At 43.0% G+C, this 24187-nt stretch overlaps 1 protein-coding gene across 13 annotated transcripts in view; it reads right to left on the bottom strand.

The window, feature by feature from the left end:
- APBB2 (amyloid beta precursor protein binding family B member 2) overlaps nucleotides 1–24187 on the bottom strand; it is a 112533-nt gene that overhangs the window by 6724 nt on the left and 81622 nt on the right. For 10 of the 13 annotated variants that reach the window (XM_057407536.1, XM_057407537.1, XM_057407542.1 and 7 more), the window contains one exon: nucleotides 12–126. In XM_057407536.1, the coding sequence (XP_057263519.1) occupies nucleotides 12–126 (115 nt within the window). Of the gene's footprint in view, nucleotides 1–11; nucleotides 127–9581; nucleotides 9822–17617; nucleotides 17707–17906; nucleotides 18154–24187 lie in introns of those variants that run through there. The other 3 variants (XM_057407544.1, XM_057407546.1, XM_057407545.1) reach the window with 3 other exon arrangements.

Here is a 24187-nt window from a genome sequence, read left to right as displayed (position 1 = left end):
AATCCACTTGCCTTGGAGCAGATTTCATGTAAACTTGTGGCGATGGCTTTTGCCGGTGTGTCACATCGAAACACATGACATTTCAGAATCCTTGTATCTTTGTCTCTTGCCACATAAGCAAAGTCTCTGTGTAAACAAGATAAACAGACACAATAAAAACAAATTAAGGCATTAGGATCAGTAGTATCTTCAAACCAGCAAGTCCTACTTTCATTTAACAGTAGGCTGTCAAAGAATAAAACACACGCTTTTGACAAAGGAGATCCCCAAATGTAATGAGCTGCATACCCATGAAACACGTATCTGAAGTCTGATGCTTAGCCTATATCATGACAGAGCTCATTACAATTTCCTAACCTGCGCAACTGCCAACCCATAATTCCAACTGCAATTGGAAATACACAGAAAAAATTACTCAGATATTTTATTGAAGCTTAAGTGGAGAAGAGAATTACAAATTAAGCCAGAAAACACATGCAGCTCTTAAATGCTAAAACCCCTGAGAAACAGCACACAAGTATTTCAAAGGACTACATAAAGTGTTTAAACCATGCAGATAGTTAATTAGAGATGTGGTTGCATAAAGGAAACATGAACCTGCTGAGCTCTGCTCACACTAATTGGCCCAAATTTCTGACCTTATTTTTTCAAAAGTTAAATAAAGCTGCCCTATAAGAGATTTTTGCCCTGCACTGGCTGGTCACCACAGCATAGCACAGCTTTCTAGCATGAGCAATGGAAGTGCCAGGATTATGTTTATTTGTCCCCAGGCGATTTAAGAGCTGGAGCCCTTCTGACAAAGCCCAACCGGTATATACGGAGTCAGGAATAAGCCTGGCTTTGCCTGGTTGCCATTCTTGCTACAGCAGACCCTGCTCCCTGGCCTTGATCCTCTCCTTGTTCATGTCCTCTGAGCAACCATAGCCCAGTCCTACTTTAAGACTTTTCTGCTGTCTCCAGATATCTTTGGGACTCTGCATGCCGAGCAGAGCTATGCTGAGCAGCTAATTAGAATTAGATCAGAGAAGAGAGGCTGGAGCTCCCAACAACCCCTTATACCTGAAGTCTCCTTTCAGTGCCTTTTCTCTTCTTGCATAAATAATCAGCAGCAACATTCTAACTGGTGAGGAGATAGGATAGATATTCCTAAACCACAGGTTTTATATATAGGAATATTTCAGTTTATACTAAAGTCTGTTAATATCCCAAGCAGGGTTTAACGTAGCATGGATTGCCAATTTATTTGTTCATCATAGATGCCCAATGAATCGAAGAATTTTCTACTGAAGTTATCCAGGGAGAACCAGAGACTTTGGCAGATGGGTAGCCAGACTTCCAGCTCTGTATGAGATATGAATATTGTCCTGCAGGTCCAGTACCTTGTACCTAATTCAGCAGCCCTAGGTTTTGTCATTAATGAGCCTTGCAATGAAAAGGGCAGTTGCCTGCAGCCCAGGCTGCTCAGTGACAGGTACAGGTTGTTCCTCTGTTCAACTGCTTTGCAACCTGGTGAATAATACTGGTGAATAATAGCCTGGTGAATAATACTTTAAAATACACCCACAAAACTATCAGGAGCTGAGATTCGGAAACAATTCCACATGACAGAACTATGCAGAAACCCAGCGAAGCACACCCCAAGCACCTCAGCCACAATCTGTGAGAGCCTTTTGGCATGTTGTTCCCTTTTTCTGCACTGGAATTTCAAGAGATGCCGAGTTCCAGCTGGAACCTTGCTCCTGGAAAAAAGATGATGCTTTTTGGCTCATCAGTACATGTGCCAAGCCTTGCTTTAGGAAGGGCTCTTCCTAGCTTAATGCTTCAAAAGCAAACTGCAGACTCCCATCTAGATTCTAGTAATAAGACTAAGAGGAGGGGGCATGGCTCAGCTACGGCCTATGAAAAATTAGCACCTAGCACCTATGGGGAAAAAAGCAAAACCAAGAGCCACATAAAAAACCTTTGCGATCTCTGCCTTTTGAAGTAAGCTTTCAATATTGCTGGTGCTCCTGAAAGACCTGAGAGCAGGTTTTTGGAAATGCCAGGCTCATGAAAGTCCCACATACAATATCCTGAGCTCTGAAGAGACCTTGCCTGGTTTGAGAGCTGTGAGGGATTTCCAGACATCCTAAGCATGCAGGAGTTCCGTTTTCTCTGTGTTTGGGTTTAGCTGCCACCTTTGAAATGCTCTAAGTTTCAGACTTCACATTTTGGAGTCTAAATGCCTTCGCTTACAAATATTTTAACTGCAATATGAAAACACAGTTCATTTAACAGACACGGATTTGGTACCACAGCTTCATCAAGATTTCTCCCTTCTCCTTTACATGCAAGAAAAACTTGCTCGCTGTGAAAGGGCAAATACTGCCCACAAAGATAGTATTTTTAGTCAAAATGCAATGTGTTGATTTTCTGACAGAGCTGGTAGCAGCCCTATAGGCCACCTAATGCTCTCCTCCACAGACTGCTGCATAACTATTTTTTTTAATGGTTTGGGTGGGAAGGGACCTTTAAAGATCATCTAGTGCAAGCCCTCTGCATTGGGCAAGTGCATCTTCCACTAAATCAGGCTGCTCAGAGCCTTGTCCAACGTAACCTTAAATGTTTCCAAGGACGGGGCGTTCACAACTTCTGTGTGCAACCTGTTTCAGCATTCCACCACCCTCACAGTAAAAAATTCCTTCCTTATACCTAGTCTGAATCTACCCTCCTTTAGTTTAAAACCATTACTCCTTGTCCTTTCACAACAGGTCCTACTAAAAAATGTGTCCCCATCTTTCTTATAAGCCCCTTGAGGTACTGGAAGGTTGCTATAAGGTCTTCCTGGAGCCTTCTCTTTTCCAGGCCGAACAAGGCCGGTTCTCTCAGCCTTTCCTCATAGGAGAGGTGCGCTATCCCTCCGAACACATTCATGGCCTCCTCTGAACTTGCTCAAACAGGTCCGTGTCCCTCTTGTATTGGGGGCCCCAGAACTGAACAGAGTAGTGCAGGTGGGCTGTCATGAGAGCAGAACAGAGCAGCAGGATCAGCTCCCTTGACCTGCTGGTCACACTCCCTTCAATGCAGCCCAGGACAGGGTTGGCTTTTTGGGGTGTTGAGAGCCCCCTGACAGGTCATGTCCAGCTTTTCATCCACCAGTGTGAGGTATACACCAGTAGTACCCCCAAGTCCTTCTCTGCAGGGCTGCTCTCAATGCCCTCATCCCCAGCTGGATACTGGGAGGTTCTTCTTGAAGAAACATTGGTAACTCTACCGCTTGCAGCAAGTCTGTGGGTGTGTGGCCTGGGAAGCCCCCAGTAATGTACAAGATGTCTCGTTTTTGTTCTGTGAAATTCCACTTGTGCTGTCACCTTGAAGAAGTGCCAAAACCACCACTTCCTTCCTGTGAGGGGGTTGGAGAGTGCCAGGAAGGTGCTACCAGGAGCACCTGGCCCATGCCTGGGCTCAGCAAGGGCTGCCCCAGTACTGCTGTGGTGCACGTAACACAAAGTCAGCCTCTCCACACTTGGCACTGCAGCTTCTGAAAGTATTTCTGCCTGTAATGGTATGCATTCATAAATAAGGCAGTATGGCACAAGTACAGGAGAACATGAAGCACCAGTTAGTACATCAGTTTCAACTACTGAAAGCTAGTAAAAGTGTGGTGGTGCTTCAGACTCACACCAGTGAGTAAGTAACTGAACAGCTTGAAAGAGTAAATCAGCCAATTACATGCATGGATCGTGAACATACATAAACCTTTAGACGATAGGGGCTGCGTCTGTAAATCTGCCAAGACAGAGCTGGAAATCTGAGTTCTTCAAAACCTGTGATACCGCATCAATACATAACCCCGCCTGCACCAGCTGTATTCAAATCATCAATCAAAATTAGCACACAAACCATCCTTCTTCCTTCTGACAGTGCACAAACAGCGATACTGACCAATGATACTTTGTTGAAGAAAAAAGCTGTATATTCTTAAAACTTTATAACACCACTTCTGTGATATAGGATTATAGAGAAGAGGTACTGCACAGTTGGTTGTTGGGTTTTTTAGTTTTTATTAAATCATCTCTCCAGTTACAGGAATTGCATATAAATCAGTACTCTGGAAAAGAGCTAGAAAACCAGAAAAATAAGTAAGAGAATTATTTTGCTGGACAAGTGGGTAACTCTGGTTCGGTTCAGCAGGTAAGAATTCAGTAGAGATCTCTGTATTTTGAAAGAGTACAGGACCAGAGACAGGCATTTATAAAGCAATTTAGAGAATTGCAAGGGCAATGTAAGGTGCTAAGGAGAAAGGAATTTCATTTTTATTTGCTCGTTTTCCCTCCTCAATTGGCAATGTCTACAGTAATTGACTAAACCTCAGATAGCCATACCTATTTAACACCTGGCTAAGCATCATTTAGCTGCTCAACCTTGGGTGAATAGAATGACATTAAACACAATTTATGTTAACCTGTTCGAGTACCAGCCATTGCTATTTTCCTCCTTCAGGCTGAAGTCCTAGGGAGGCATTCTGATTAAGCACAGCCTGAAAGAGCAGCACAGTCTCCATTACCTTCTCACTGTAAACTTGTTTCTTCAAAGGAGTGTAGAACTGTGGCTGGTTTGGGTTTGTTTTTTTTAGTTAACAAAACCCAAGGCCCTACCCTTGAAGTCTGAAATATTTTTTTTTACTCTTATCAATCATAATTAAATTGCTGCTATTCAAAACAACTGTATTAAAATGATAGGCAGGAAAATGCAAATTGCTTTATAGATTTACGTATTACAAATTGTAACAAGAATCCTTGAACCAGAAAATGATACTGCCTGGCCTTGGCTTAAAATTGACTGAAATTCATCCAGAACAGCCTACAGAAGATGACTGTTGATTTCCATGTACTGGTGACATGCAGGGTCACAAAGCACACACTGCTGGGCTGTGGGGAACCATCTCCTGAGTTTATAACCTTCAGGCTTCCCAAACAGCTAACCAGTGATTTGTGAAAGCAGGAAGAAAAAAACAGGAGGGCAGCCATCGCAACAGCAGAGTGGGGTCAGAAGGCACCTGGCAGGAGGCTGCCATTCGCCAGCAGAGGAGGAGAAAGGAAAGTGAGAGGAGACACATAAGAAGAAAACCAGATAAATCTAACCCCTAAGACCATGCTCCAATGGGGCTTTTTTCATGACACACAAATATTCTTGTATCACAACCAGCAGAGAAGATGAGGTGCAAGAAGCCCTGCAGTAATATGTATGACAGAAATTACAGACCTTCTGGATTAACACTTCATTTTTTTAATCAAGTCTGCTCTTTCACCTAGGAGAAAAAGGAATGATTTATATCTGAAATGAAGCCTGGGACTTTGTTCAGTTCACTTGTGTTTTTTTATTAAGGTCAGATCAAGGACTCTGTGAATTTAGGGAGAAAACCCCAAAGGTAAGAAACCAGAACTAGATGAGACAAGCAGCATTCACACAAGCTGCAAAATTGGTTTGTAGAAAATTTACTGTGAGGACCTTTCAACTTCTGTTTCACCTATCAGATACCAGAATGGAACTGAATGAAACCACTGCTTCTCTTCTACACCCTCCGAAGGAAACCCACAGCCCCTTCTCCAGGTGACTATACCAACTACTTTGGAATCAAATCCTGCAGGAGGAGGAAGAAAAATAACTAGTCCCACGAGTCTCTTTCACATTTCCCCCAGGTAGTTACTGTGCATTTAACCACACGTACTCCTCCTCCTCAGTGATTAGAGTTGGCAGAGATGTGGGAGAGAATGACTTCTCCCTACATTTCTGACAATTGCTGACAATCCTAAAAACACACAAAAGCCTTGCAATTTTTCATCACTCCAAGCACTCCACCCCACATTGCTCCTGGCTCTCTAGTTGCTCCCCAGCTGCAACCTAGAATGGCAGACCTGGCCACCACTACATTATCCTGGCCATTAATTTTTGATCTGTGCAGTTAAAATGCCTTTCTGAGCACAGACTTTTGGGAGACTTTTTTTAGCCCTCACCCTCCCTTAAAATGGGTTTCCTTGCAGCAAAACATCAGTTCTGCATTTATGAAACTCTCCTTAAATGGTCTGGCACTGACACAGCATAGCTTGTTTTTCTAATTCATGCATAAAGTTTGTAGGGCAAATTATCCCCTGCTGAAAGGCTGTTTGCTTCATTCCTTGATAACGTCATTTGCTAACTCTCAAGGAGGAACTATGGCTACTTTGTGCAATACTCGGAGGCTTTAATCTGGCAGCCTTGAAAAACACACAGCCTGACAGTTTTGCTTTGATGTTTTATCATTGCCACAGTGCTTTGTGCTTCCAAAGTGTGTTAAACCCCTTATAGAGCTGGTAGGTCTGATACCCGGCACAGCCCTTCAGAGCCCAGCACTTCCAAGCCTGAAAGTATTTGCACGACTTTCACTCCAATTTCCTTCTTGCAGGCTGATCCTTGTGAAGCTGCAGAAGCCATTTCCCAGATGTGCTTCCTGTGTGTGTTTCAACGCTGCCCATCAGTTCCTCTTGTGGGGAGGGGACAGGACTCCTGTCAGCCTTGCCACCACTGCCTTGCATTAGCCAGAAAGATGGTTTTGAGATGCTATAAGTCATTTCCCTTTCTACAATCAAGGGCTATATTCCAGCCCTACAAAGGGCCAAACAGATTGATGGCAGGTGATCCTGCCCCTCTACTCTGCTCTCGTGACACCTCACTTGGAGTATTGTGTGCAGTTCTGGTGTCCTCAACATAAAAAGGACACGGAACTGTTGGAACAAGTCCAGAGGAGGGCCACGAGGATGATCAGGGGACTGGAGCACCTCCTGTATGAAGACAGGCTGAGGAAGTTGGGGCTGTTCAGCCTGGAAAAGAGAAGGGTGTGTGGAGACCTCATAGCAGCCTTCCAATATCTGACAGGGGCCTTTAGGGATGCTGGAGAGGGACTCTTCATTAGGGACTATAGTGATAGGACAAGGGGTAATGGATTAAAACTTAAACAGGGGAAGTTTAGATTGGATATAAGGAAGAAGTTCTTTACTGTAAGGGTGGTGAGGCACTGGAATGGGTTGCCCAAGGAAACTGTGAATGCTCCATCCCTGGCGGTGTTCAAGGCCAGGCTGAACAAGGCCTTGGGTGACACGGTTTAGTGTGAGGTGTCCTGCCCTTGGCATGGTGGTTGGAGCTTGATGATCTTAAGGCCCTTTCTAACCCAAACCCAAACTATTCTATGATTCTATCACTGATGTAGGTGGAATCATGTCAAAGCACAATTCAGTATCCAAGCTCTCCAGATCCATGAGCTGGAGGCATAGCGATGTAATGACATTGTGACATATTAACATAATGACAACAGTACAGACTGTACGAAGGTTTATGTTCCGTGCTGGTCCTCATTCCCAGCCTCAGCTCACAATCATATGGCTGAAAGTACTACTGTCAGGGCAAGGAGGACAGCATATTACAGATTCATAGACGGATTTGGGTTGGAAGGGACCTTAAAGATCATCCAGTTCCAATGCCCTGCTAGGGACACCTTCCACCGGATCAGGTTGCTCAAAGCCCCATCCAACCTGTCCTTGAACACTGCCAGGGATGGGGCAGCCACAACTTCTCTGGGCACTTGCCAGTGCCTCACCACCCTCTCAGGGAAGAACTTTCTTATATCTAGTCTAAATCTCCTCTCTGTCAGTTTAAAGCCATCACATGTGCCATGGTCACCACCAAGACTGCCCCGGGGACTATGTGCTTCTGCAGCACTGGCAGCATGAGGGGTCCCAGCTAACAGTGTGCCACATCCAGCTGGTGCTTAGGGGTCAGATGGGGCTTAACTGCTGCTCACCAACTGCTAGACAGACATGACAAACTGGAAAGTCAAGCAGCAGCTTAGACCTCAGCTTGTTTTATAAAAGGACTTAGAGGAAGACAACTTCTGTGACAGATCCTGTGAAAACCACTGACCACTGACTTCACTGCTACAAATTTTTCACGGTGACTGTTTTTGTTTTAAACATTTATGCAATGTGCACAGCCAGGGGGCTGCCTCCTACCCTGTGCAAGTTTTCAAAGAAAAGGCACACAAATAAGGTAGGTTCTCAAGGCCATTGTAGCTGCTGCTTCTCCTTTGCAGCATCATAAAGTGGTGGTAGTTTAACTCCTCAGGGTGGCCAGTCTAGCATTTCTGATGAATGCTGAATTTCCTGTAAGTGAGGGAATATGTTATTATTCCTGTGAACATCTGAACAGCTCTTTGCAGCAAATCCTAGAAATTTAATTTGGACAAGGAAGTACTTCAGGTGTTTTTAACAATTCTTCAATCTTCCAAATCTAACTGGAAGATGTGGGCCTTGGTTTATAAGGAATATTTGAAGATTTAATAAACAAATACATCAAGTTGAGATGCTCAAAGCACTACTACAGATTTAACTGAAGATGACAGACTAGACTAGAACAGTTAATCTCTGCAATGTGATTTGGTTTATAAGCAATACTTACCAGTTCTCCTTTGTTCTTTATTATTCAGACAGAGAACACAGCAACTGTGCAAAGACACTACCCACAAATCTGTTTGCAGCACACTTTTGCTAGTGTTAGTCTGAGAGGATCATCGCTTCCCACATGCATTAAATCTATATTAGATTGCAAAGTCAAAATCTAGAAAGTTCAAACATTTCCTTAGGCCAACACTGCCTAAAGAATTGATTAAAACCCTGTGAAGCCTGGAAACAGTTCTCATTATATTCCACAAAGCAAACGCGAGGAACGGTCCACATCTCTAAACCACATTCCTTCTGCCCAGTGCCACTTTCAAGCCCCTGCAATTTAGAAGAGCAAACAAACCCCGAATCTCATCTGTGGGATGCAATTCTATCAGCAAGAGCCTTTGGAGTGGCTGCAGCCCTTGTGCTGCAAAGCGCCTGACTACAATGCCTTACTGTCTGCACTCCCATGAAACGGGAAGCATTGTAGAGAATCCCAAACGATCCCTTTGTACATCTAAACAAATCAGACATACTGGGGACAACTTTTCTTCTAACTCAAAAGACAAGCAACCAACCCAGCCAGATCTGAAACAAATACCAATAATAGGAAATAAACATTGACATTTCCAACTCTTGCTAAACATAGCTCTGAAATTCCCTGCCAGGGGGGCTGGGTAAGAAAAAAACCAAGCCCAACAAACCAAACACCACCAAAAAATCCTGCCCCCCCCCCCCCCCCCCCCCCACTATCAGTTTCATGTTTTTTTTTTCATTTTTTTAAGTAAAAGGTGGGAATTCAGTATTTTAATACAACTTCTTGCATTTCACATTGCAGAGAACAACAGCATCTAAATTTTAAACTCAAACACCAGAAGCAAATATCAAAACCCCACTGCTATGCATAATTTTAAACTTTCTAGTACTAGAGGGTTTGGGACCCGGAAAAAAAAAAAACAACCAAACCCAACAGGTGGTATCAACTTGACAATACTGTTAATAGCAAGGTGACAGAGAGATATTCTCTGAAGTTTAGATTCTATTCACCGATACAAGCAAACTGATACAACATTGTTTGATGCATGCCAGAAAGATAAACATGAAAATGGAAAACCAAAAATCATTTACCTCTCTCTGAATCCAGTGAAGCATGAAGAAATAGAAAGAGCAAGTTAGAAAGTGCTCACACAGTCAGAGCTCCAGCATAGGATGAGACAGGGTAGCTGAAAGTGCTGTACATTTAATGGCTGCTGTTTGTTGGTAGCATAGTGTATCTAAGCATACCTACACTATTTCCTTTAGATACTTATTTTCCTTGAATCCTGTTGCTCCGAAGTTCATATTTTTGGAAACATGCAATGAAGCCAACAGGCATCAGCTGAACTTCAGAGTGGCAGCACAGACATATCAACAGTGGGAGGTAATCAAGCTTAAAATACCACACGCAAGTCCGGGAAGTAGTATACAGGACGCATAAACAGACACAAGAAAGTGCATGGACTGTCCTTCTTCCAAAATAACATTATTTAAAGCAGACACAGATGAAACAAACCAGAACAATTCCTCAGGCTGTGAAAACCTTACACATTGTTTAAACTGAAAGAGTAGAAAGATTGTAATGATTTTGTTTAATGCCTTTTCCAAAAGCTCCCACCCCAAGGTCACCTGGGCTCCTCTGAAAGTTGTACCCTGAAGAAGTGACAGCTTGGGGAGCAACTTCACACAAGCACTGAGCCAAAGCAAGGATGTACAAAATCACTACATACCTTCATTTCTGACGCACTTTTGCAACCACAACTTGACCATTATCCCCTCCCCGCTGAGTTGCTCTGCCCTGCTCCCTACCTGAGCCCCTGCTGCCTGCTTTCTAGGTCACACCAGGCACCATGGAACACCAGCAATGTGAGTTTGCAGGTACACGTGCACTTCTGGAGCCGTCACATGAAAGCACACAGTTTCCCATCACATTACCACAAAGGGTTACCCGTGCTGGGAATGAGATGGGTTGCTGCCTGCTTCTGCCCAGCCCTTCTTAAAAACAGGACACCACTTTATGCAATGTACAGTGTCTCTACACAGTTAATAATCATTCTCCAGAAGAGAACTGCTTAGTCTTAGTCCTGCTTTCCTGCCCTGCATGCATCTCAAAATTCCCCTCTTTTAAGAAGGTCTCACCTCCAGTGAGCATGCAAGCAAGGTTCATGCACTGTGCACAAAAATGTGGAACCATATAGCATCCTAGTTTGTGACTGACCCTGAGAAAAAAATAGTGGAGTGGAAAAATCATCTCATCTCAAGTAATACGGGCAGGATTAATGACCAAGCACACTGAAGGGAAGGGATCCAGTTCCCAATAGACATCTCACTCTACCAAGCTTGCAAAGCTTACAGGGATTGATCTGTTGCTTAGTAAGAAATGGCTAGGTAAGTAAGTCTGGAATAAACATAGGCTTTCTAAGCCAGGTTTTAACTAAACCTGCATATGGTTAGCTGATTCTTCTGTCCAACACTGAAATGTAAGGCATACATGGATGCATATGTACATAGCTAGAGACCTAATTTCTTTCCTACGTTGAGATGAAACCTCTCCTGGTGCAACTTCTACCCGTTGCCCCTTTTAATCTCCATGTGGCTCCTTGTGAAAAACAATAATTCACTGGAACAACCTCTCTAGGGATATGGTAGAGTCCCCATCAAAGGAGGTTTTCAGGAAGTGACTGGAAAGGGTGCTAGACAGGTTCATCTAGGTTTCGTTCCATATGAAGTTGATTCCAGAACTTGGGGCAGTTCAGCCTGGAGAAGAGAAGGCTGCGTGGAGACCTCATAGCAGCCTTCCAGTATCTGAAGGGGGCCTATAGGGATGCTGGAGAGGGACTCTTCATTAGAGACTGTAGTGACAGGACAAGGGTTAACGGGTTAAAACTTAAACAGGGGAAGTTTAGGTTGGATATAAGGTGGAAATTCTTTCCTGTTAGGGTGGTGAGGCACTGGAATGGGTTGCCCAGAGAGGTTGTGAATGCTCCATTCCTGGCAGTGTTCAAGGCCAGGTTGGATGAGGCCTTGGGTGGTATGATCTAGTGTAAGGTGTCCCTGCCCATGGCAGGGGGGTTGGAACTAGATGATCTTAAGGTCCTTTCCAACCCTAACTATTCTATGATTCTATGATTCTATGAAAGGCTGGATCAGATGGTCTTCTCATTCTTCCAGCCTGGGCTGTTCAACAAAAGCTGCCAAGTTGGAAAGAAGATCCATATTTAACAAATGTAATGGACATTCCCAGAAATTCTACAATGGAAGCGTTAGCTGCATTGTAAAGAAGAAACATGGGCTGCTTTGTTCCACTGCTTTCCATGCAGTGAACTGGGAGTCTCCCTATTTCAATATCCAGTGGTGACCTGGTATAGATCTCCTCAACTGAAACTCCACTCATTCCTTCATTTCAGCTACAGGGGCTTTCTACTGTGCTTTCCAGAACCAAAAAATACTTCATCATGCTTACTGCTAGCATTTTATATATTAGGAGGTTAAAATTAGATCTCAGTATCACAAATACTGGAAGTTTTTCAAGCCTAAATGGCCCTTGGCCCTATATTTCAGTGCCAATTTGACAATCAGAATTGAAAAGTAGGATCACTTTTACTTTCCAGAATGTACAATGTTTCTAAGTAGTATGAGAAGCAAAATAAACATAGTTTTCTTTATGCATTAATCACTGGCTTTATATGAAGTGGACAAACAGAAAAAGCTTTATATTGGAAATATATTCTGGCAATTTAGGTACTGTGTACTGGGAGGCGTGCAGGTGAGCGGAAAGACATGTATTGGATCTAGTAGATTTTGACCACAGTATAGTTAACTGCAAAACATGACCTGCTGGTTCAAACTCTGAAAGGGAGATCAGTTTATTCCCCTATTGCTATGCAAGATACGATTGTACAGAGCAATCACCGCTGCTGCTGCGAGCACAGACAAAGAAAGGAGCACAGGAAGAAATTCAGGAAGGTCAGAGAAAAATACAAGCAGTTAGGGTGCTGGACTTTGCCTGACAGCAAGGAACCAGTGGGGCTCCCACACCATGAGATGCACGTGAATCAAGGGGGGCTGCATCCTGTTTCTAACCAGTTAATTACAGCTTTCCAATTAGCCCAGTATCTCCTCACAGACTGCTTGTAATTTATGAATAATTTTCACACAAAAGACTATTTGCCTGGACTCATTTCACATTCTGGTAGCTCAGATAACGGTTGGCTGATTTACCTTTAAACTTATATAAATAAATTAAAATCACCTCAAGGCTAAAAAGCAGACAAGGAAAGTTGCAGTTCAAACAGCAGATTTTGCTGATGGCTCCAAGTGCCAGAAATGCTGCAAGAGCAGCTGTGCAAGTGCTTCAGTATGGTGCTCTACATATCCTTTTCCAAGCTGACCGAGTTAAAAGAGGTCAAGCCAGAGCCTGCCAATAACACGGGAAGATAATACCTAGAAAATTGTGTCAGGGCTGCTACACAGGATTTGAGATTAATTTCTGAGGGAAAAGGCCAAGACCTGCAAGAAAAACAGCCCATGACCTTCCAGCCTGCAGAGGTGTGCGAAGGGAGCCCCTGTGCCAGTGAGCCCCGAGGGGACAGGACGTTGCCTGCCCTGGAAGGGGGTGAACAGTCTCCTCCCCCTTTGGTTTTCAATCCACTTTTGGAGGCAGCATATTACAGCACTGCCAAGGGTGCCTGCATCCCTGATCACCTCCACACTCCTCTCCCAGAGGGCTGTCCCGGCCCCGGGACACAGCAGATGCCAGACAGTTGCAGGGAGTAGTGTAACTGATGGGGCACCATCCTCTGTGTGAGGTCTGCATAGTATGTGGCTGTGCTTGAGTATAAGGTAATTTCTCCTCCCAGCCCCACCTTTTGTACATCAGTGACTGATGGAACTTTTTCGGAATTATGGAATTATTATTTTTATTGGTATAAAATGCCCACCCCACAAGCTGAAGGGTAACTGAGATTTCACTGGGAGTTGAATAAGCTTAGAGACACAATGCTAACACCCCTGTCCTCCCAAAAACACCTTCCACATGGCACTCATGAAGCCATATCTAGATTTTTATATGTAGGTTTGGGCCTACCAGTACATGGGAGAGAGTGACAAACTAGTGTGAGGGTGCCCAGCTGAGGGCAACCAAGGCTGCAGGAACCATACTTACTCAGCCTGGAAATGAGATATGCCTGTTTAGCCAGGGAATGAGGATCTAATTGGTGTCTCTCACTCACTCATGGGAGCTTTAGAAAAGCAGAGCAAACCCAAGTTTCTTTGCCAAGAATGGGTAAGCCCAGAGAGATACTCCCAAGAGGCTGTGCAATCTCTGCTCTTGGAGGTTTTAAAACACATCAACCAAAACCAGCCCTGACGTAATCCTGAACCCTGCCCACTTTGGGCAGGAGGCTGGTCTAAGGTGACCTGCTGCAGTCCTTCCCAGGCTATTTTTTACCTGTGACTGTAGCCTCAATGCACAGGATGGAGATGCGCTGTGCAGTTGGAGGTGCTTACGCAGAGGACCAGCTATGGGCCCATATCAGCGTTGGGCAGAGGGAGGCTGGCAGGGATGAAATGACATGCCTGAGAGCCCCAGCTTCTCAAGCCTCCCAGTGGCCATTCATCCCTGTGACCAAGACAGATGTCCTGGGCTCCAACCACTCCAGGGTGGCTACTGTTGTGTCTTCTACTTCAACAGGGGCCATTGTAAGACTATAGTGTTGACAGAGAGCAAACCACACCAACAAACCAGACAGGTTTTGTTCTTGCTGGCGTCTCTGATAGGACAGTTAAAGGTCAAGGTGATGTTCCCATGCTCAGCTACTGTTTTAGTGGGGCACTGCTCTTCACATGAGCCTGGGAGAGCATTAGGAGTTTACGCCCCTGTACCTGGCAGTTAACTTAAGTCTACAGGCCACGCATTTTGTGACGGAGCATGTAGCTAACAGGTTGAAGAGGTTAACACGTCATGCCTCTTCATTCCTGTAGCTTCCCCTGGAGTCTGACTGCAACCTCCCCAGTTGTCTTTTTTAAGCAGACCAGGGAAAACCAGGCTGCCATGTGTCACCTACACCCTGAGCAAGTACAGAGGACTGCCCTCCCACCTCCTTGGTCTTCGAACACGTTCACATGGGACCATACCCATCATCAGCCTGTTGACATGGGACCATACAGCAGCAGCCCAGACCATCTCTCTTCCTAAGAGATAATAACCAACTGAAATGTCTTTGCTTTCAATTACTGCAGAGTTTTAATGGAGTAAAATATGTTTTACTTGACTGAGAATAATGATGCATGTCATGAGCCTTTCGTCTTTATTTACAGTTAGAAGTACTCGCCCAAGCATATCCTCTGAGGCACATAAGAGGCCCTACCCTGGTTTTCTAATTTGCAATTATGAAGTCTAGTAGCACTTAATGCAGAAAATGTTTATGTAAAATGTATTTACACCTCAACAACAGGAAATTAACAAATAAAGGAAACAACCTTCATTTCTGTGTCTTTGGAAGCCTCTCTGTTGCTTAATGAATTATTATGTCCTTCACTTATGTATGCCATTAGAGAAATATAGTTGCTTTCCCTGAAAGGAAAACAGCTGTGGTTTAGAATTTTTCTAAGGGGTTTGTAGCTTTTTAACTTTTTCCTTTTTTAAAAAAACATTCTTTAAGCCTTCTGTCTTCCAGACTATTCCAGCAGACTAGCCTTGGGTTTCTGGGTCCCTACTACCACGAGGATGAAGACTGAGTAATAGCAGAACTAAGGCTTTCTGCAGAAGTCCCCTGTTCACTGTGGACCAGATTGTGCCATCAATTTTTAAGCAATTCTCCACTGGCAGCAAAAAGATTTCTGCTTAAAAATTGATGGCTTGATCTAGCCTTCTGTTGCTTATCATATATTATGAAGACTACTATAACCTACTCAGATTCTATTTTTTAACTAAAAATACATGAGGCAGCCTGACATGTTATATGAATCCACATTTTTGAAAGACTGAATTGGGTTCTTGAGACCAGAAGCTCTGAATCAGTAAGTCCCCTTGATAGTCCGGGTGCTAGACATCACAGTGGTATCTGACAGGCAAGCTGGTTCCTTGTTATTCCTCAAGTCCTCTCCATAAACAAGCAACTTCAGGTCACCACTTCTTCAGCATTTCTCCCATCTGCACACACTGAATGACAATGACTGAAGACCTGAGATGAAAGAGTGGGTACAGTTACAGCTCCTTGAAGGACATGGACATCCCAGGAACCTCTGTTCCTGAAGTAAGCTAGGGGCATCCTTTATAACCTGCTGCCAGCCTCCTCTCCGTAGGGAAATGTCGTATTTGGCTTGTTAGGGAAAACAAGCACATTTCTGGAAGCATGGAAAGAACTCTGAACAGCAGGCCACCTTTCCCCAGATCACTAGCCCACCATTTTAGATGGATCAGTTGGTTATGATTGATATTTTTTATTTTAAGAATTATTAAATTCATCCATAAAGATATTTCCAATTTGGAAACTTAAAACATACAGAGAAGGCATTAAATATCACATCAAAATACAACAGCAACAAAGATACCAAACCAGGTACATGCCGGTTATTTTCTAACAGCGGGAAATCAAACTGAATGCATCTTACTGACTTTATATTCCCTCACTTAGAACTGTTAAATGTCAGGTTTTGACCTGGATTAACTTCACCCAGAGAATAAGCTTATCTCAGCCTACCTCAAACTACACTGGAGCAAAGTCTGCACTCTAACACAAAGCTATACGGAGCAGTTGAATCAATACTAGCACTCTTAATATTGATTAGAACAGAATTTTGTCCCCAGTAACAGAGTTTTACTACAAAATGCAGCAAACTCCAAGCAGCAAACCAGAAAACCTTGCCCAACAGACTACAGCAACTCCTTAATTACCTAAAATACTAATTCACACAGTTTGATCCTCATCTGTATTCTAACTGATCAGTGTTTAAAATATCTTTATAAATAGGGTTATTTACTCATATACATCCGCTGTTGCAGAAGGGAAAACTAACCAGTAATTAAAAAAAAATTAATAATAATAACAACAATAATAATAATAAAAAAATCTAACTGGTACTACATAAGGAACCCCCACTACCTCTCCCCTCCTCTAACTCCTTATGAAAATAAATAACCCAATTTTTACTAAGAAATGCTCCAGGGCTAAACAATACCCTTTTCCTCACTCACAAGTTGTTATAATTACATTTATTGCAAGGCAACAGCTACAAAGACCTAATTAAGGCCATAGTTTTAAGAGATTAAACACTTCATATAAGACTCAGCAATGTTTGCTATCCTTTCAGAAAGAAAAATTTCTGCACAGAGCAGGGAGAGCAATGAGGTTCCATAACATGAGAGAAACTTACGAGTGAAGATGCTGAGTTTAAAGACAAAGATGAATGTCACTCTTCCCTCCTCCCTGCACCCAGAATAATGAGGATTCGAAGCTATATATCAATTAACAAATCAATGACATTTCTCCTGCTGCAAAAACTTTATGAATACAGATAGGATTAAGCAAGCACAGAGATCTCAAGGCAATATATTACATTTAAATCATGAAGTTTCCTCTTCTGTCAAAAAAGCCATGAAGTATTTCACTTCAACTAAGTATATTTTTACATGCATGTATATCCCCCCCCCCCCCCCCCCAGTGCAATACTTCTGTCTTTAAACCTATTTACTTCTTTTGGAGCTCTGCAATGATTTCAGATTGCACAATCTCCATTGTCAATTATGGGCTGAAAGAGGAAAGCCCAGACTGGCTAGCTAGAAGTTAGCTGGGAATTACACATAAATAACTATACAGGTGCTGTACATTTGGGGGAAAACACAGGGTTTCTTCTCTTCACTAAATGAGGCTTCTACTATTCTTACCTACAGCATCTTTTTATCCATTAATACAGCATTACCAGTAAAAACAAATTATGATCATCCTCTGTAGAACCATGCTGGTCGATATGCAGCCAGTAACCACAGCCAGTTTAAGAACATGTAATTCTGTGCTGAACATAGTCCCCTAGACCTATTAATCATCAGGATCCATTAGTTATCTTACTGCTCAAATGAACAACATCAGAAGGGATAAAAGAGAGGGAAAACGGCATCACATACTCACCGCTCAGCACACAGTCCAGCATTTCTATTACAGTGCTCTCCTGAAGGTTGTTAAGTGTCAGCTTTGGAGAAAAGAAATCCGACTTGCCTTTGTCACACTAGGAGCTGTAATTTGCCTTTGTCACACTACGAGCTGTAATTTGCCTTGCAGGCATCCACACAGAAGCGTTAGACTAACGAAGCATAGCTTTGAAAATACAGTTCGATACAAAGGCTGTTCCTAACGTGAGACTGCTGTCTGGGGGGGGGCGGCTGACCGTTTTCTCTTGTCACTTTTTCAAGTTTCTTACCTTTTTGTTGCAGCAAACACGAATTTAATGCCAAGCACGTCATACACAAGCGCCCAACTCAATGCTCTGCCTAGCCCCCGTCTCCGTTAGCATGTAACTAGGCACCAGATGATGCAAAGTACGCTTGATGCAGCCGTGTAGCTGCACTTCAACAACGGGGGCGGAAAAGCCCCCGAGAACAGCAGCTCATTCATTTTGCATTGAGTTGAAGCACATCATGTCAGCTCCCACTCTCCTCACGGTCTGTGCACGCCTCAGCCGTGGGACAGTGGGTGCTGCTCTCCCTCTGGACGGCACCGCTCCATCAGGGGTGTGTCTTCTCCTCCCTTCCCGTGGCTTTTACGACTTGCCCGCTTCCCGCGCCCTGACCTGCGGAAGAGGCCCCTCTCCTCCTCCCCCACCTTTAACAAATCTCTGCTGCCACGCGTTGTGTTCCTGGCCTGTAAACCCCCCAGGCTAATCTGCTGTGACAGAAACGATCTTTTGGGGAAAGCTGAAGAGCGCAGGGAGTCTTCCCCTCCCAGCTTTCCAAAGCCAGTACAAAGCTTTCACAGCATGACTCTGAATGCAACAGTGAAAGCAAGTCTCTCTAAAAGGCAGCAAAGATTTGCAGACAAATAAAAAAATTCAGACAGAAGTGCAACTGCCTTTACTTCAGTGAAATTACACCTGCTTATGCTACAAGTGAGATTTATCCTCGAGCTGTAAAAAGAAACATACCAAATCATTTGACTTGCCAGGACTGGCACATGCAATAACAGTAAATCTAATTTAGAGATGTTGCTGGTAAACACAATGCTCCTGGAGCTCTGCTTTTTATTTGGCAAAACTCCCCATCAGACGTACTCAATGAACAATAAAGAGCTGCTTCCCCAGGGGCTCTGCTCAGAAAGTGGCAAGGTTTAAATCTCCACCCGAGGCATTCAGCTTTCACAGCTACCTGTGGCACTGCACATCACTCCTCCCGGATGCAGGGGAGGACTGGGAGGAGGTAAACTCCAACCAAGGAACAACTGCAATGGTGTGAGGACATGGGTCACCACCCTACACATCACTCTTCTCCATCCAAGGGATCAGACCTTTCCCTCCTCAGGGAAAATGAGCCAACATGGCAAATGCCTACCAACCATCTTTAAACTAGTCGAGCTCAACACAAGTGAAAGCAGAGCAGGGAACGTGACTACGGATATCTACACGAGCAGGTTTCAGAGGGTGAAAAGCAGTAAAGGATATTTTTCTGGCAGTCACTTTTTTCACCCACACAGATTCATTGGGAGCAGGATGTTTGCTCACCACCTAACTATACCTTGAGAATCTAGTGAGATTCCTTCCTTCCTTCCTTCCTTCCCTCCTATGTATCATCAATAGGGCTTGGCAGGACCAGTTATGCCCAAGCAACAACCTATGCCATCCTGAAAGCTTTCTGCTGATTTCCACAGGAGTAACAGGTTGGAATTTCATAAACAAATCTGTTGATGCTGTCTAAGAAGAAACAGATCCAACTCTTCCTCTATTGGATGTGCTGGACGTCCAGTGCTAACAAGAATTCAAATCCATGTGATAGTTTTTGCACTGAAGCAAACAAGTAAATTCTCAAAAGCCTTGACATAAATGTGGAACTCACTTGTGGGGAAAGAAAGACATTTTTATGGACAAGCAAAATTGCACCTGAAACTGGTTAAATGCAATAGAACGTACGTGCACTACATTTTTAATCCAGGTTCCATTATGCATTTAACATAACTGATTTAAATTTGTAAATGAAGGCAGAATTAACCTGATATCTATGGCAGCTACCCTATTTCTTTGCTGTTCTCCGCTTTTACTCTCAACACGTAGCATTCAACAGGATATGGTAGCCTTCCAGCTGGCCAAACAACAGCACTTGTGAGAACAATGCCAGACTGACTTAAAAGGCTTCTAAGGATAGAAGCCAGACTTTGCCATTTTGATACGCTGGAACAGTCTGTGGGGGAGAACCACTCTTCTCTGAACATTCTTCAGTATAAGAAAAGAGATTCAGCAGAATTTTGGAATCCTCTAAAAATGAGTGTAATTAAAACTACATCCCAGTCTTGAAATTCTTAGCTGGCTATCCAGAAAATGAACTGGAACTGAATTCTAATCCTGTGTGGTTTTCATATTTTGGTATGTGATAGATGCGATACTTACTGCCTATGCACCTTTCAGTAATGGTATGACTGGATACAAACATGCTGCCTTCGTTGCTGAGAAATAACTTGTCCTGATGTCAGCATTTCAGCTTCCCTTTCCCTTGCCTCGCACTTCTAGCTCCTCTGAATTTGTTGCTTCTAGCTGCTGACTATGAAAAGGGCAACAGATTCACCTCTGCCACCAGCAACAGGGAAATCTCCCAGGGCTTGGCCAGCAGGCATTTTCTGAAAATGAAAAACAGTTTGGGGCCAATGTCTTCCCATTTGTGCACATACAAATTTGCTTACTAGCTACAACTGTGCTTTGTGGTTTTTGTTTTGGCAAAACTTAGCTTTACTAAACCTCCATCCCACCCAAAAATGTGAATTCAAACATGAATTTAAAATTCTAGGTATAGGCTTTTGGGGGGTGGTGGTGTCTCATTTCTCATCCCTTACAGTTTACTTGGCCAAATATATGTAACCTAAAAATGAAAGGGGAAACCCACACAGAAATCTTCTTTCATGAACTGTGTTTTAAAGAATTAGATCAATAACTTATTTGAGAGCAGTCGTGGAAGCTGCAGCATCTGGCTGACAGGCTCTTCCCAGCAACAACTGCTACCATAAACCTTGTGAAAGAATTTCCAAACACTGCACTGAGTCTCATTTCCCACTGCCAGGCAGAGCTGTGAGCTTACACCCATATTACTAGGCAGGAAGGACCTCTGTATTGCAGTTTACCTACAGGCTGATAAAGAAATGAGCTTACAGAAGGTAATGGGTCAAATTTACATTGACAAAAACATCACAAGCAGCCAGCCCTGGCAAGGTGAAAACTGCCCAGGAGAGCTCTCAGCGATCTAAGAAATCCAACTCCTGCACTGCCGAAAGTGCCACATTCAAGGCAGTAGGGGTGCTTTGGCGCATGCCTCGTGTATTAATGCCATACACATTGTTCAAGCCTCTCCCATCTGTCATGTGCTGCCCTCTCATGGGGCCCCAGCTGGGCTGTATGTCCTGAAGCTGCTGTGTTCCTCACCAGAGATAAAGTTCAGCCAAGCTCATCACCAGGGAGTGGATATTTAACACCCTAAGGAATCTGGGCAGATCTCCACTCACTCAGCAGTGATGGTGTGCCCAATTCTCTGGTTAAACTGCCAATGAACAGCAGGGCATTCAAGTAAATGAAATTAGCTTATACTCTAGGCACAGGGGTAGGACCATGTTCTCCCCAAATTGATCAAATATTCCTACTGCATGGCCAGAAGCTATTTACCTCAGGGCAAAATCCTGAGTATCCTGTCACACAGCTCTAGTAATACCAGCAGAGCTGTGCTTGGACTGAAGAAACAAAACCACTGACAGTGGCTGATATCCTCATATTCAACCTGAGCATGTGCCAGGACTGGATCCAAGGGTTTCACATACAGAAAATTTGAAGAAGAAAAGAAAATGAGTTTATGGGTAAGGAACCTGGCTTCAGGTTGCTGTTTATTTAAATTTGAACAAAAGGAAAATTATGTTATATTAACAAATCTATGTTGTAAGGCCAAGAGTGCATTTCTGAAGGTGGAGAGGTAGTTAGCCCTAGCAGCTGCACTCACACTTGCAGACCTGTAGTCCTACACTTGAGATGAAAACAGAAGCAGGTTTGCGTCCCAGCTCCTTTACCTGCAGCACTCGGAGCTCCCCTTGTGCCCTACCCAGAGAGACAAACATTTCCCCAGCTTTTCCGGCCTTTTGCTATTCTGAGACATCCATTCTGTTTCTGTAGCAAAACATTCTGACATTTCCAGGAAACAAAAACCCCTTCCATTGTTGTGATCACCTATTTTCATCACAAATTACAAAGCAGAAACAGGAATGCCAAAAATCTTCTGATTTATCTGAAATTTCTTATTATCTTTGAGAAAAGAAGGAAGAAGGTGAAAGATGAGTGAGAAAACACTTAATAAAATTTAAATCCTGGATTCAGACAGGTATAAGAGAATCTTTCACAAAACCAGTTTCCAGCATCCACGGACAGATGGAGGAAGTCTGAAATACCACCTTGAATCCTAAAGGCTCAAAAGTGATGAATATACCATTTATGAATGCCTGGGTTGGAAATATCCTAGAAGAGCTTTGTTTCTTTTTTAAACTAAGGCCCTTGAAGTCACATATGTACTTTATAAACAAATAGAGGGCAAAAGCCATTAATCAGTTTGCTTTGTCTAATTCACCTCATCATGTTCCTGATGGCAGCTGAGCAAAAGCAGAGATGAAAAGCAATTTTCCTCATAAAATACACGACTGCCCTCCCAAAAGAAAAAAATTTTTCCTTAGTGCATCTTTTTTTTTTTGTTGGGAGTAGGTACTTTTTATCTTAAATGTGTAACTACATTGTTAGAGATGTACAGGTGAAGTTTATTCCATAGAAGGAACAGCCAGAAAATAAACTTCTTACTGAAGAAAGACTGATGATACACAACTACAAAGCAAAAACCATTCAATACATCCTAAGCAAACTGAACTACACCTGTGATCAGCTTGCCAAAAGGACCTTAACTACTATGAGATTGCCTGAAATTGCAGAAGACAGGCCATAGGAACCCATCTGAGGTTCTTAAAAATGATTCTTTAAGTAATCTACAGTAATCTACTTTGACAAGTACAGCATCACTGCAAACACTGCTATATGTAACAGATATCCCAGATCCCAGGCAAGCTCACTGTCACAGGTTCCTCTCTGAAGTGGAAAATTCACTTACTTCATTGATGTTAAGCATAAGATCAGCAGGACAGCAGGTCAAATACTGAAGCTGGCCACCTTGCAGACTTCAAACTCTTTCAGACCCTTCTAAGATTCATAGTTAGCTCTTTACTTTTGCACCTGCTGTTTTGTTCTTCTACAGGAACCCAAGCCCTGCTAAAGAACATTTACACCATCCTGCCGCTCTCAGAGGTATTACTATCATTTTGCTGAGCAGTATCCGGTTTTCCACATCTGTAAGTTACGGACTAACCCAGCTCATGCTGAAGTTAATAAAAAACTTCCCATCAATTATAACTGGAATTTGGTCATACGCAGGGGGCACCATGTGTACACCCAGCCAGCTTAGAAACTACTGAAGGTGGGGAGAGAAGAACTCCAAGAAGTAAAATACTGAAATTTTAGAGACATTAATGTTTGATGCGTTATTCAAATTATAAATTTAAATTATTTTTATGGAATTAAGATGAAGAGCATTTATGTGAAGCAGATCATCACAAGAGATATTATCCACACAGCTTTTTCAATGTCATTAAGCACAATTTTATTCTCAAAAAAATACAGATGTTCATGTAACACAGTTTCTAAATAGAAAAACAAGTCAGTAAAAACAATCCCTAAATGTTTAAGACACTTGAATTATCTGTTGAAAAAAACCTTTTAGTTTGCTCATATTTGTGTTTAGGTTTCTGCTAATCAATCTGCACCAATCAAAAAGACTTCAGCAGGTGATCTACTTCCTTTGATAGAGGACAAATTGTGCCAAATACCACTGACTAAGGCCCTTTACCCTGGTGGAGTCAATGAAAGTAAAGAGGCCAACATACTATCCTCAGAATTAAAAGCCTGAAGTGAAAAGGCCTACTACATACAAGTAATGGGTAAGACAGTAGATGATATACATAAAGATGTACCACATATAATATTTGAATTGCAATCAGCTAGTAGCAAACATGGAAAAGCATCCCAAGGCAGATGCGATGTGTAAATAATTGAAGTGGTAAGTTGACAGCAAGAGCATCTTCTTACACTTTAGAGGCACATTCCAAATGATTATACCAGTGTAGTTCAGTAAAGTTAATGACTGTCCTTAAAGAATCAGGACAAAATTTGGACCTTCTTTTACTACAGCATATACCAAATTCCAGAAGACCTTCCGTGGTCTACAAATACATAGTTATGTCTCAAGTTCTCTTGATATCAGGAGTGTAACACTGAAGCAAACATGAAAAGTGGGTTCATGTAAGTGGATATAAATATTTACATAGTAAGGCATATATAGAATCATCATACCTCCCTCTAACCTGCAGGCAGAGTACAGGCATCAGCTGTTTGGACAGGAAGAAGAGCTAGAGACACGTAATTTTCTGGGT

This window comes from Pezoporus wallicus, unplaced genomic scaffold (assembly GCF_028554395.1).
Source record: "Pezoporus wallicus isolate ANWC-B61680 ecotype Strahan unplaced genomic scaffold, APGP_CSIRO_Pwel_v1 contig_2492, whole genome shotgun sequence".
Lineage (NCBI taxonomy): Eukaryota > Metazoa > Chordata > Aves > Psittaciformes > Psittacidae > Pezoporus > Pezoporus wallicus.
The sequence above is the reverse complement of the archived record's forward strand: the minus strand, read 5'-3'. Positions and strand labels throughout refer to the sequence as shown.